The sequence below is a fragment of the Macaca thibetana genome, chromosome 12, assembly GCF_024542745.1.
Source record: "Macaca thibetana thibetana isolate TM-01 chromosome 12, ASM2454274v1, whole genome shotgun sequence".
NCBI classification, from domain to species: Eukaryota; Metazoa; Chordata; class Mammalia; order Primates; family Cercopithecidae; genus Macaca; species Macaca thibetana.
In genome coordinates this window covers 53,806,999-53,821,708 of record NC_065589.1, presented here as the reverse complement: position 1 = coordinate 53,821,708, position 14,710 = coordinate 53,806,999, and the positions used below count along the sequence as shown (strand labels likewise).

The following is a 14,710-nucleotide window of genomic DNA, read 5'->3' as shown; positions in this document are numbered from 1 at the left end:
GGACAATCAACAAATTGACTAGTAAAGATTTTGAAGGTAATGCTCCCCAGAGCCTATTCACTAAACTACACTACCTGAGAGGATTACAATAGATTGAACTTACTCGGTGACCCTTCAGACCTGGAAGACCAGGAGCCCCAGGAAAGCCACGAGCTCCCTGGAAGGAAAACATAGATAAGGCATTTTAGAGTCAATAAGGATGCAAAATTCCTTAATATATCATTTTCCACAAAAAATAGTTAGTACACAGTTTTCCAGCAACATATTAAGAACAACAACAACAACAAAAAGCAATATACTTTTATCTGTCAAAATATATCTGGGTGACCAAAATTAGCAAAGTAAATATGCTGTTAGAAATGTAAACATGACTTATACAAGGATACAAATTAATACCAGGTATTGAGTTAATGACATTTAGAATTTTTCACATGACATCACTGTGTTATAATTATTAGTGAAAACAAAATATAAGCATGAATCAATATGTCCAATATGAGAATTGACTATACCAAGGTAGAGAAAAAATATTCAGGAGAGAAATTCCAGATAAAAATATCCTTTTCTTTCTTTATTGTGCTTTATTTATGGTACAACATTAAATGCCTTTGTAGCAAACCAATGTTTTTATTTTCTATGAATTTCTGAATATTGGCAGCAGAATATGATGGGAAGAATAGTATTATAATGTGGTCAGGAATTTTTAAAATAAATTGTTTAGGAGAAACTTTGTGGATTTATAATTATTTTTAAAGCTAAATGAATAAACAAAATATCCAACAGAAAAGAAAGTCAAGAAATATGAGAATGCTTTGTTTCTTGACTAAATAATTAATTTCTGCAAATTCTATGTAGCTTTCACCTAAACACATTAAATAAAAAACAACAGAAATACCACAGAAAATCAAATCCAGTGGTACAATTACTTTGAAATGATGCATGAAAGTTTTTTTATACCGTCTTAAAATAGATACCAAGCTAGTGACTTACTTATTTACTTATTATCATGGCCTACATTAATTTGATTTTGCATTGAATTGGCATTACCACCGTCGCCAGTATATTTAGCACCTTGATAGCATTGATCCATATTATCACGTATTGATTATTATTGTTAATTTATGTATAGCTGGCAGTTAGCCTTATGTTTGGTTAATGGACATTCAATGAATAATCATTGGATAAACAACTGAATAAAGAAATGGTTTAATATTTCTTACTTTCATAGTCCTTTAACCTTTCCTAAGGAACTTCTCTTGTCCTAGCATGATCTTACACTGATAACAAAATCCTTCTGCTCTGCAAATCATAGGTTTCATTCACTATTTCTAAACGGTTGAATAAGAACTCAATGAATGAAATTCATATAACAAAATCAAAGCAATAATTCCTCTGTGACCTCTTGAAAGAAAATTATTTCTTTAGTGTTTTAGAGGGTTATCACAGTAGGGGTAAAACAAATCATGCTCTCTGAACAAATGAAGTCCCATTAATTCTTCTGTTTACACAACCCTGCTCAAGAATTATTTCACATCAGGAACTCCTGTTAAGTCTTCAACTTAAGGCCTCATTTTACAGAGATTTGTCTCCTCTCCATCCTTAGCAGGCAACTTAGTGCAGACCCATCTAAGCCTATAGGAGAATTGCTGAGCTATGTTATTTCAAATAATTAGTTAACTTCAGTTTTTATGGTCTGCAAGGGAAATTCTCATGTGATTACATATCCCTAATGTAACAAGAAAATGAACCAGATGTCCTAATGCTTATAAAAAATTCTCATTCTGCTGACCCAGGACTTTCATTACAGCGCAATCACACATTGCACTGAGCTTGCACAGTGCATCTGTGGTGTGCTGGCGGGGCACCCTTCCTCCCCACGGAGGGCCCACACTGTGAGCATGAGCAAGAGTGCAGCAGGACTTGGGAAGTTCAAACCTGGATGGGTTGAAAAGGACATCTGTGCTAATGATTAAACCTCATGCCTTTGTCTGCATTTATTTCCCAGGCTGATGGAGGAGGAAAGAAAGCAGGGAGTTGGGAAACTGGTTTATGTTTGCAACCAAATAATCCTTTGAGCCTTGTAAATTTCCCTTAAAAGATAAGGGAGCATTCATTTGTTTAAAACATTTCCTAGCATTGAACCTCATCAATTTTCAGAAAGTAAACAGAAAGTAATGTGGTACTGTTGATTGTATTGAGTGGTAGAAACATAATGAAATTATAGAAAATAAATAGGAGAGTGAATGTTTGGGCTATTGGGCAGGAGAAACCCAAGAAGTAGGAACGCTTGAGGAAGATTTTTGCTTGCTTATCATACTCTAATTTTCCCCATGGCCAGTGTAACACATTCTAGAAGAGGGCCTGGCAAAGCAATTTGAGTGATGAGAGACAGGTGGGTTCAGAGAATGGCCAAGGGGCCAGGTCTTGGATTCTGGTGGAGTAGTTGCCAGAGGTCTATTCTTTTAGGGAGCCAAAGGGGAAGAAAACAGCTGTGTTAGGAGGGCTGGAAATCAGTGTATATTGTCATATGATTTTAGGACCCAGAACATTAATCAAGAATTTCAGCCAAAATTACGGTTTGGGGAGCAGCCAAAGAGGCATCTCGTCCATAATTTATTGTCCCTAGTTGATAAAAAACAAGGCAACAAGCTTTTCTTCAAGCTATTGTTTAGACATATGTGACAATATAAAGTAAAAATATTAAAAGGATTTTAAAAAGCTAAAATAGGATTGAAGTGTGAACTGTAAATAGGTCAAGCTGGTAACTCATTTTATGAAAAAAACAAACTATTTTTTCTGAATTTTCTGAGGATTTGATACTCAGTTTGGAGGGTATTCATGTTATGTTCGATATACTTCTCTAGCTCCAGAAGGCGTATTTATGGTGCCAATGCAAAGCAGAGCCATCACTCTGGCAAAATGTCCTGTGACATTTCACATTTTTACAGAAACAAACAATGCTTGTTTGTCTCCATTTACTTAGTGCCTGATACATGTGCATACAGAGAATTGCAATTTAATTCAATGTTCTTTATTTTTCAAAGTTTGCCTTATGTTGAGTATAAACTTACCGGAGATCCTGCAAATCCCACTTCACCAGGATTTCCATTTCTGCCAGGTTCACCCTTTATGGAAAAAATGTAGGAGATTGGGGAGGCAAAAGTGATTAAAAGGTTCTTCTTTGAAACTAAATGATAAATTACTGATAAAACAGCCTTCTTTAGAAAGCTAATGTGCAATTCTCTAAACAGTGCAAAAAAAATAAAATAAAAATAGGCTCTATTCCCTATATTCCTGATAGTACTCGATTCTATCAGGTTAGTCTGTGGCTTTCATTAATTTATCCAGAAGAATAAATTGTTGAAAATTTTCCTGGTCTGATCTAGCTCACTATTTTATGAATATCAAAATTTATACACACAAACATACATGTATGCTATAGGATATATACTATAGAATTCTATATGATCACATGACACTGAATTAAAGTATTGCTTGTTAAAATACTACTTTCCATTTCTTTCCTGTGGTTAAAAAGAAAGGACTACCAGAAATACGTGCTCTATAGCCAAATTCAATGTAACCTGTTTAAATGAATCTTATGACTCACAAAGAGAAAATATTTATTAATACTTGGTTTAGTATCACATAGAAATTAATGGCCTACCCATAATTTGATCCTCAACTTTGGTACAACTAAGAAAAGAATCTAGAAATATAAGTCTGCTATTGCACACTGTTCTCTGATTACACGTCCTTAATGTTAAAATCTGGAGTTGGGTCTTTAATTAAAAATCCAATTGAAGAAATCATTTTTTCATCATTGGGGAGCCATATTGGCACTATACTACTAACACATTTTAAAAATTCCTTTATATAAGACCTCATAATGATGTATTCCATCAAAGCAATATATTTTTTATTTCAGATAATTTCAGTGGTTTCACTAGGAAAGGTTTTTGCTACTGTGACAACAAGCCTAGCATCTAATGGAGAAATCTTAACAAAAACCCAGGGAATGCAGGAAGAGACAGTAGTACCTAATAATACAATACTATGCAAATTAAGAGCCCCTTTTAGATATTTGTAAACTTCTATTCTGAGTTCTTCTGTTTACATTGAATTTAATGGAAGCTAAAAGGGTGGGGAAATGTAATGGAAATTAATACAGAACATTCTTTTTAACATTGTAACTCCTTCGCCTCTTCAAGACCTGACTGGAAAATGAGGAAAGGTAGCTTACATCCTCCCCAGGTTTACCAGGAGGGCCCTCTGGTCCACGTGTACCAATCGGACCCTAATAACAAAACAAAAGGAAAAAAAGAATATTTACCTTTACTTACCAATAATATAATTCAAAATATTGAGACAAATGAAATGTCACAATATTATTGAGACGAATGAAAATAATAAATATTGTTGAAAAAGAGAAAATAGTTTTATTAATGTTTTGAATTTTTTGTTGCATCCCTCAGATCATGTGCTCAACAAGAAAAAAAGTGTAATTGCATGAATGCAAATCACTCAGCACTGTCTAATGATCATAATCAGTCTTTGAATTTAAATATTCTGCTACGAGAAACATATAGCTTAAGAACGGGTCATAGAACAGGACTCCCAAACTGGATTGTTATTTCTTCCTACATTAGGGAGGACCTGGGAAGATAAATTAACTCAATATTTGACATCATTATAACGGTGGACCCAAATGTAACTGGGTCTACATGCTTACTTGACATTTACCATTGGTCCAGGATCACCAGGTTCACCAGGAGGTCCTGTAGGTCCTGCACCACCCTACAATTGAGAACAAAGTATATATACAAACCAAGGAAAAATAGAATATTAAATCCTGTGCTCTCTCAATATACAGTGTAATTGTTCAGACAGCTGGCTCTGCCATCTTCCAGCTGTGTGACTTTGGGCAAGTTACTTAATCTGTCTATAACTGTTTCCTAAAGTGTAAAATCAGAATAATATTGGTACTTACCTTATTAGGCTGTTATGGCTGCTTAAGTGATTAATGTATGTTAAGAACCTAGAATAGTGCTGGCACAGAGTGCATGAGTGCTCAATCAGTGGCAGTTCTCCTCATCAACATCATCATCATCACCATCATCAACCACCTTTTCTATTCACTGATTGCTTGAAGTAAAACTCCACACACATGATAATGACAATGTGGTAATCTTGACTGAACTAAAGGTTATTTTCATTCTTTCTTTTAAAATACTATTTTCTGATGCCTGTTGAATTGCTATAAAAAATAAAAATAGCTCTACATCACTATTTTACTGGCATCTGATAGGCACTTTAAAAGTATATTGCATTACGTTCTTCCTAAAGATCCCATGGAACAAACATCTTGATTCTTATTTCTAATAATATCACATGGGGATTGCCTCCTACGATCTGATTTCATAGCTTCAGAGTTGGCATATAACCAATTATGAACATTTTCATGACATAACATAATGAATTTCTTCAGACGCAAAGGCATGTAATCTTGAATCTTGTTATCGGAGGTCAGTCACATAAAGAAATCAGATGATAAAAATTTATCCCAATAAACTTTGCAAAAACATGCTGTATATATTTCTAAATAAAAACTCTTTAATATATCCTATTTGAAGTGAGCATTACAATATAAAATTTTAAAACCAGCCAAAAGCAGTCATGTCACAGAGACCTTATGTAATATATGTGTGTATCTTTTTCCTATAGTATGTAACTTAATTATAAAGAGACTTACTTGCTGTCCTTGTAAACCTTGTGGTCCCCTTGGGCCAACAGGACCCTTAAAAACAAATGAGGAGAAATGTTGCATAGTACTCATGACAATTCAGTCAAATATTTCAAAAATGTTGAATCATCTCTAGAATCTGGAAAAGTGAAGCTTTGACAAAGGGGGATGATGACATTCTCCATCTGCACTCATTTGGAAGGCAGCTAAATTCAAGAAATTAAAGCTTGGACAACATTTGGGATGATTTTATACATACCCTCAGTGTTACAAAGAGAAATGAGCCATATGTCTGTGCACACCGCTTGTCTTTAGAACAAGAACACTTGCGTGTTTAATGGATGGTTCTGTTAATGAGAACATCCGAATAAAGAAAAATCTTGGCAGACATAAGTTAGTTCTCAAACTGCCTATTTAATTCTACAGATTCACAGCAGATAATTCTTATAGCTTAAATAAGTTGAATTAAAGGTAGATGAAACATCAACAATAATGACTAGATTATATTAAATATGAGTTGAAAATGATCTGGGGCACTGAGTTTCCTGGGTGATTTCTTTCTTTCACAACATTGATTGAAACTATCCACACAGGCTTTCCTCATTTAAACATGAAATCGTTCCACTGAGGCATAACAAAAGGAAGAAAACAAAAATGCGATTTTAGAACATTTGTTATTATATGTCTATTAGAGAAAACAAAAATGAGATTTTAGAACATTGATTATTATATGTCTATTACTATTTTTAAATATCATACTTTAAAAAAGTAGAATAAATTAAAATCAAATTTATTCTTATGGCAAAATTTTAAATTTTTATTTTGAATGGAACATGTAGTAAGAAAAGCTCCATTTAAAATTACATATGTAATTTAAACTCCAAATGGATAAAAACATGCAACTCAAAAAAAAATCCCAAAAGAATCACTAAATGATGCCATATTACTAGTAACTTTAAAAATATACAAATAATATTTAAAATGCTCATAATGCTGGCCTTAAGGATGGATAGTAGGGGTGGTTATCTATGAGGTCTGATTTTGCACTTCTTATTGCCTGAAATTCTATTAACCTGGAATTATTTTGAATTATGTTATGAGCAATAAAATATGGAGAGTTGGTTTTAAAAGTGTTAATTTAGTCAATAAAATTGCATTGCTCCAAATATCCAGAAAAAAAATGGGAGTCTTTCTGATGTTGAAGAAATTCAAAAGAGGATAAGAATGTTGAGAAGACCCAGCCAGGAAACCACAGAGCTGTTGGAATAAGGCAGCCAGAGGATATTAAGTAGAAAATAATAAAAATGAAAATAGCAAAACATCTCATTTCAAAGTTTTACCAAACCACTGTTTCTAACAGCACCATAAAATAGTTTTGTTTTCTATTAATAAATCTATAGGTTTTATTATTGTGATTGTGGTTATATGTCTTAAACTCCTTTATTTTCTTCCAATATTAAATAAAATATACAGATAGACCTTTATTAATGTCAGCAAAAAGTTTGCATAATTATGAATGAAACATGCCGGGCTTTTAACTGGCACACAGTAGAGTAAATAAATTAAATGAATGAATGAATGAATGAGTGTGTTTAAGAAGATGCATGTTATTCTTTGACTAGTTAACTCAAGATTCTGTATTTAAAATAATTTTTTCACTGAAGTACTTCAATGATCAGTAAAATTTATGCTTACCACAGAGCCAGGCATTAGTCCTACTTGACTCCCAAGTCCAGATTTTTCATCCAACCCAGCCATTTGAGCTGAAAACGGCTGTAAAAGCAATGTGTTGACATTATTTCTACAGTAAAAGACATACATAAACATCCTTTTCATATGGATAAAGAATTCTTATAGAATGCCTCTTCTAACAGCCATTCTAACTGTTTGATTTTAGAGCTTGGAAAAAGACTTAAGTTGTTTTGATTGTTTCTGCCTTTGATTGACCATTCTTTCCCAGAGTATTTTATAAGTATGTTGCTCCAGAGCAATTTCTGCAACGTGGCAAATGTCTGATACTTGATAAAAACATGGGTTGTTCTGATAATCACTAGCCAGTCTAATTGATTGCAGGTTTAAGTCTCTTTAACTGATTTCTTCCCACAGTTAGACACGCCAAACATCTAAACAAAACCTAAAAGATGCCTTTAGAACATTTGTCCTAAAGATTCCAGATTCCATTTTGGACTATTTTTGGATGATATTCTTTGTTTGTTCAATGCCCAGTAAACTTTAAATTATATTTACGTAAGTTGATAAAACTTTTTTTTTTTGAGACAGAGTCTCGCTGTGTCGCCCAGGCTGGAGTGTAGTGGCCGGATCTCAGCTCAATGCAAGCTCCGCCTCCCGGGTTTACGCCATTCTCCTGCCTCAGCCTCCCGAGTAGCTGGGACTACAGGCGCCCGCCTACTTTTTTTTGTATTTTTTTTTTTTTAGTAGAGACGGGGTTTCACGTGTTAGCCAGGATGGTCTCGATCTCCTGACCTCATGATCCTCCCGTCTCGGCCTCCCAAAGTGCTGGGATTACAGGCGTGAGCCACCGCGCCCGGCCGATAAAACTTTTATAGTCCTTTTAATTAATCCCTGACTGTTCCAAGATCGGAAACAGTTTGACCTACTCTCTTTCACAATTAAAAAACCCTAGTAATCAAACTGACCAAAATTGTTCATATACATTTTAGTAGTCACATTAGTTTCCAAATTTTGGTGGGAAAGAATGTGTGTGCTGTTTATAAATAAATTGGCAATTTCTTCTACAATCTGTTGAAAAAAATGTGTATGAACTTTTGTAAAGCAAAAATCATATTCAGGCTTCCTATGTATCTTTGCTAAGGTCTCAATCTACAGGCATGCCTCATTTTACTGTGCTTTACCAATATTATGTTTATTACAAATTCAAGTCTTGTGGCAACCCTGCACCAAGCAAGACAACTGGTGCCATTTTTGCAACAGCATGTGTTTACTCTGTGTCTCTGTGTCACATTTTGTTAGTTCTCATAATACTTTAATATCTTTATTGTTCTTATATCTCTTATGATGATCTGTGTTCAGTGATCTTTGATGTTACTAAAGCAATTGTTTTGGGTGCCTTGAATCATGCTCATACAAGACAGTAAACTTGATCAATAAATACTGTGTGTGTTCTTCTACCAACCAGATGTTCCCCATCTCTCTTCCTCTACATGGGCCTACTTATTCCCTGAGACACAACAGTGAAAGAAAGAGTCTCACATCTTTCCCTTTACATCGTAAGCTAGAAATGGTCTAGTAAGGAAGGCATGTTGAAACCCAAGATAGGCCAAAGCTAGACCTCTTGCACCAAACAGTCATCCAACTTATGAACACAAAGGAAAAGTTCTTAAGGAAAATTAGAAGTACGACTTCAGTAAACACAAATAATAAGAAAGTAAAACAGCCTTAATGCTAATATGGAGAAAGGTTTAGTAGTCTGGATAGAAGATCAAATGAGCCACAACATTATCTTGCCCAAAATCGAATCCAGAGCAAGGCCCTAACCCTCTTCAATTCTGTGAAGGCTGAAAGAAGCAAGCAAGTGGCAGAAGAAAAGTTGGAAGCTAGAAAATGTTGGTTTATGAGGTTTAAGGAAAAAAGCCATCTCCATAATATAAAAGTGCAAAGTGAAGCAGCAAATGCTGATGTAGACACTGCAGCAAGTTATCCAGAAGATCAAGTTAACATCATTGATGAACGTGGCTACACTCGACAATAGATTTTCAATGTATACAAAACAGTCTTCTATTGGAAGAAGATGTCATCTAGGACTCCCGTTTTTAGAGAGAAATAGTCAATGGCTTCAAAGCTTCCAAGAACAGGCTTACTCTCTTGTTAGGGGTTAATGTAGCTGGTGACTTTAAGCTAAGACCAGGGTTTATTTCTTATTATGGAAATCCTAGCATGCTTAGGAATTATGATTAAACAACTCTGCCTGTACCCTATAAATGGAACAACAAGGCCTTGATAACAGCACATCTGTTTGCAGCCTTTACAGCATTGTTTACTGAATATTTCAAGCCCACTATTGAGACCTATTGCTCAGAAACAAAGGATTCCTTTCAAAATATTACTGCTCAGTGACAATGCACTAGGTCACATAAGAGCTCTGATGGAGATACACAAGGATATTAATGTCATTTTCATGCCTGCTAATACAAAAACCATTTTGAAGCCCATGGATCAAAATAAATTTCAACTTTTAAATCTTATTACTTAAGAATATAATGGTCAAAATAAATTGAGAATCTTCTGGAAAGTATTCATCATTCTAGGTGCCATTAAGAACATTCTTGATTGATTGGTCAAAATATCAGCCTCAACAGAAGTTTGGAAGAAGTTGATTCCAGCCTTCACGAATGAATTTTAGTGGTTGAAGACTGCAATGGGGGAAGTAATTGCAGATATAATGGCAATAGCAACAGAACTAGAATTATAAGTAGAGCCTGAAGATGTTGCTTAATTTTTGTAATCGCATGATAAAAATTTGACAGATGAGGACTTGCTTCTTATGAATAAGCAAAGAAAGTAGTTTCTCAAGATGCAATCTATTCCTGATGAAGATACTGTGAATATTGTTGAAATAACAACAAAGGATTTTGATATGGCAAACTTCATTGTTGTCTTATTTTTTTAATTACCATAGCAACTCCAGCCTTCAGCAATACCACCCTTATTAGTCAGCAAATATCAGCATCAAAGCAAAACACCCCATCAGCAAAAAGATTATGGCTTCCTCAAGGATCAGATGATTATTAGCAACTTTTAACAATAAGGTATTTTTAATTAAAGAATATACCTTGTTTTTTAGACATAATGCTATCACACACTTTATAACAGACTACATTGTGGAAAAATGTAAGTTTATATGCACTGAGAAACAAAAAAAAATTCACACAACTCATTTTACTGTAGTATTTCACTTTATTGAGGTGGTTTGGAACTGAACCCACAATATTTCCATGGTATGCCTGTACTTATAAATCCCCTATGTCTGCCACTAACAATTCAAAGAAGTAGGTATTGAAAGACATTTTGTTTGACTTTACTTCAAGTAAAAAAACTAAAATTGGAGAAATAATTAGGTGTCATTTTTAGCGTCAACTCAATGGCCTTCTCATATCCCTCATCATGGATGTGTCATCCTCTCTTGTGGAGGATATGGAGCAGATTTTGTTGGCATTCTTAGCCTAGAGAATAGGACAGATAAATCTCTCATTTCATTTAAAGGGGGAAAAAGCAGTGGTTCTTTAGAATCAGTAGAAAAAACAAAGCTCATGAAATCCAGGCCTGACATTGAGAAATACAAACAATTTGAAGTAGTACTTTAGAAAATACTTCTTCAAATTTTTCCAACAATTCCCTGTGGGTTTATTAGTTTTATTGTCCATAGCAGTGTTGACCTTATTTAACTGCTCTTACAGTCAAGTGTCAATATCTGAACTGAGACGATTTAAAATCCTAACAATATATCAATAATTTAAAACATGATCTGTACATGACATTGAACAATGCACACAACTCACCCTGCTCATGCCATCGGGTCCTGGGTGGGACGGATGTCCAGGAGGTCCTGGAGCACCAGGTTGACCAGGAACACCTGGTTCTCCATCAATTCCCTGAGGTCCACGAGGACCCTGGAAAACAAGCCAGTTAAAATTAGAACCCACTGCCAAATATACACTTAGTAGAAAGCTAAAGGCACAGACTTCTTAATGGCAAGGGAGTGTTTATTATTTTAATAATAAATGGCAATCTAGCCACTTAGAGTAATTTCATCAGCCACATCACTGCTGATTTTAGCATAGGTCTGAACTTCTACCATTCAGATATGGTCTGGGTAAGAACTTTATTTAGTGTGTTAAATACCCAGAAATCAGCATTCCTAGAATAATTATTTTTAAATTTTTCAGTTCAACCCTATTCTAGAGTGAACTTCCTTATTTGATTGAGTTTTTGCCATGCAAGGGTATTTGATCAACAATTATAAATTCACTTGTCTGTCAGTAAAATTACAGTAACTATGTACATGTCTGCTTAACTTCTCCCTTCCCCCCAAAATTCAAGAACCCCTTGATTGGAGTTTGTAGAAATTTTCTATCTAATTGTTTAACTCTTTGCATAGTTCCTGGTACATACTAGACACTCAGTACATGCATATTGTATTGTTACCTTTCAGTCCTCTTTAATACTTTAAGCCTGGCACCCTTTATTTTCCTTTCTACCCCCACAGGAAGACTAGACCATTGAGAAATTAGAGGCAAAGGCACTGTGACCCAGCCAAGTCTAAGTTCTCAGAGAAGTGAGCAATGATTTCTAGCTGCCAAATTCCACCCTTCTCCTAACCCACATTCTGAAGGCAGCTTGGGGAACAGCCACGTCCTCAGTTCTGGAAATGCTCCGTCCTCTAACCTCATCATTCCCACAAGGCTAGTTAAGTATTTTCTGGCTTCTTAACCCTAAAGAATCTTGACAGGCTTTAAAAAGAAAGGACAAAAAAGTCATAAGACAATATGCTTTTTATAATTTTAAGCAGGGATCAAGGGAAATATGGTAAATGAAGTTTAATAATTAAAAAAAAAGAACTCCCATGATTAAACATGAGAATACCTATGGGCCCAGAGTAAGCAATTCAAATGGGAGCTGATAGTGCAGAGGGAGCAAACATAGGACAAGCTCAGGTGGCAGAGGCGGCCGTTTGTATATGATGGTTTTAGGGAGGGTGGCATCATAGCTATTCAGAAATTTAATTATTTTAATATATTTAAACATATATAGACATATTTATTTCTTGCAGTAGTGGGATAAATAAGCAAATTTATCTATTAAATAGAAGCAGAATACCTAGCCTTAAAAACTTATATTAAAAAATGATATCTTAGAAAAATATTCTTAGATTTTAAAAATCAAAACTTTTCTGACTCCTAAGCTACTATCAATTTACTTCACACTTCATTATACAAAACAGGCTGATTTCAGTTGTTCTGTAGGACTCCTGGATCATACGAATGTGCGTAACATGAACTGGATATGTATAAGGCAGCATAGACAAAATAATAGTCTGGTTTATTCATACAGCCTTGTGTAGAAAACTCTGAATCTGTTCTTGCAATGTTCAATTGCTAATTAATAACCAGATATTATTACATACACAAAGTGAACTAATGTATAATCTCTGCGCCCAATGAGATTTTCAAAGAGACACACACAAAACTACGTTTAGCGTCAACAGGAGTGGAGACAAGTTTGTGAAATATTCATTAGTCCTCCAAAGAGATTGTGACTTTCTCCATTCTTCTGTAATTAACAATCATGTTTCAAAGTCTGATCCTAAGATTGTTTTCATTGATTCATGATTTATTATATGCCTCCATGGAATCCCCTCTAAATAGCTTATGAAATTTACTGTTGTACAAATTAGGATTAAAATTAATAAAAACTTTTATAAAAATTATCTGAAATTAAGTGAACACAAGAATGTTTACTGGTAAATACCAAAAGCAAATTAGAATTTGGGAGCTCATTAAAAGTATCTTTTTTATATCTTCAAGTGAGCTGAATTACATAATTCTTATATTAAGGTAAATGTTACATTTATTATCCTTCCCTTCCATTTCCATTATCTCCGCAGTAACCTACAATAAAAAAGTACTTCGAGGTTGCCACTAGATGGCGATGTTTAAACATCCACAAGGAGAAAAGACGAATGACCAGGAACTGTCAAGAACTTCATTTCTCTCGTTTCTCTGTCTCTCTCTTTCTCTCTGAGACACATACACACACACACACACACACACACACACACACACACACACACGTTATAGATGTTAAGATCTAGTATATTTCCCATTTTACAGATCAGGAAACATACTAATAGTGGTTAAGGGTCACATGCAACTAGAACTTAGCCCATCATTGACGGTCCATCTCCTGTCAGGTCGCTAGTTTGTCACTATGAAGTTATCTGAACAATACACTTAAAATTGAGGATGTGTGATGAAAGACAGTAGTGAAAATCATTGGCTAATCCTGAAGGTTTTATGGTAGTATCTCATACTGGACTACTGACATAGTAGTTCTCAGTCCAGAGCTATTTTGCCTAGATTTGGCAATGTCAGGAAACATTTTTAACTGTCACAATTGTATGGGGAATGGCAGTTTCAACTGGCATCCAGTGGGTAGATACCAGGAATGCTGCAAAACTTTCTACTATGCATATGGAATTATTTGGCCTAAAATATCAATAGTGTTGACAGTGAGAAACCATGCTGTACATTGTGAGTCTTCTAAACTGTTTGATGGTAATATAATTGCACGGGCGGGGGGAATGCTATTTCTGATTGCAGAACCACCCTATATTGTGACAGCCATAATTTTAGTCCAGTTAAGCAGCTCCTAGAAGGCTTGAGGTATGAGGCAAAACATTCTGCCTATGGGCATTCTGTTACATCATGCCCATCATTTCATATACATCATTTCATGCAAAGCTATACATCATTTCATATCTTTAAACCCATGTAGGCAGGCATTGAAAGAGTTGTATCACACTACAACTCTTTGCTAGGATTAACAGAGGAAGAGATTTCCTACTTGGATATCTGCCAGGGTTGTCTCACTTGATTCCTCATAAAAAATCTACCCCCCTTTCTCTCTCTCTCTCTCTCAATCTCTCGCTCTCTCTCGCTCTTTCTGACACACACACACAAAATGCACACACACTTATACCCAATTCACATTGATTGTCTCAGGCCTAACCAAGGTACGAAACTGACCACATCACAAAGTCAAATAGGGAAAATAAGTGAGAAGTGTTGGGGAGCAGATTCGTCAGATCTTAACCAGGAACTCTGGAAGTCTGGTCCCACAACTTCTACGTAGATTTAGGACCCAATGTTGTCAATTACTTACAGTGTACAAATACACCAATGCAAAATCTTTTTTTTTAATGACCACCCA

The 14,710-nt window shown here is 35.0% G+C and overlaps 1 protein-coding gene across 1 annotated transcript in view; it reads right to left on the bottom strand.

Moving 5' to 3' along the window:
- COL5A2 (collagen type V alpha 2 chain) overlaps window positions 1–14,710 on the bottom strand; it is a 150,462-nt gene that overhangs the window by 49,050 nt on the left and 86,702 nt on the right. The window contains exons 7-13 of the mRNA XM_050751933.1: window positions 11,281–11,391; window positions 7,439–7,516; window positions 5,753–5,797; window positions 4,744–4,797; window positions 4,244–4,297; window positions 3,072–3,125; window positions 104–157 (exon numbers count right to left, since the gene is read on the bottom strand). Of these exons, the coding sequence (XP_050607890.1) occupies window positions 104–157; window positions 3,072–3,125; window positions 4,244–4,297; window positions 4,744–4,797; window positions 5,753–5,797; window positions 7,439–7,516; window positions 11,281–11,391 (450 nt within the window). The remainder of the gene's footprint in view (window positions 1–103; window positions 158–3,071; window positions 3,126–4,243; window positions 4,298–4,743; window positions 4,798–5,752; window positions 5,798–7,438; window positions 7,517–11,280; window positions 11,392–14,710) is intronic.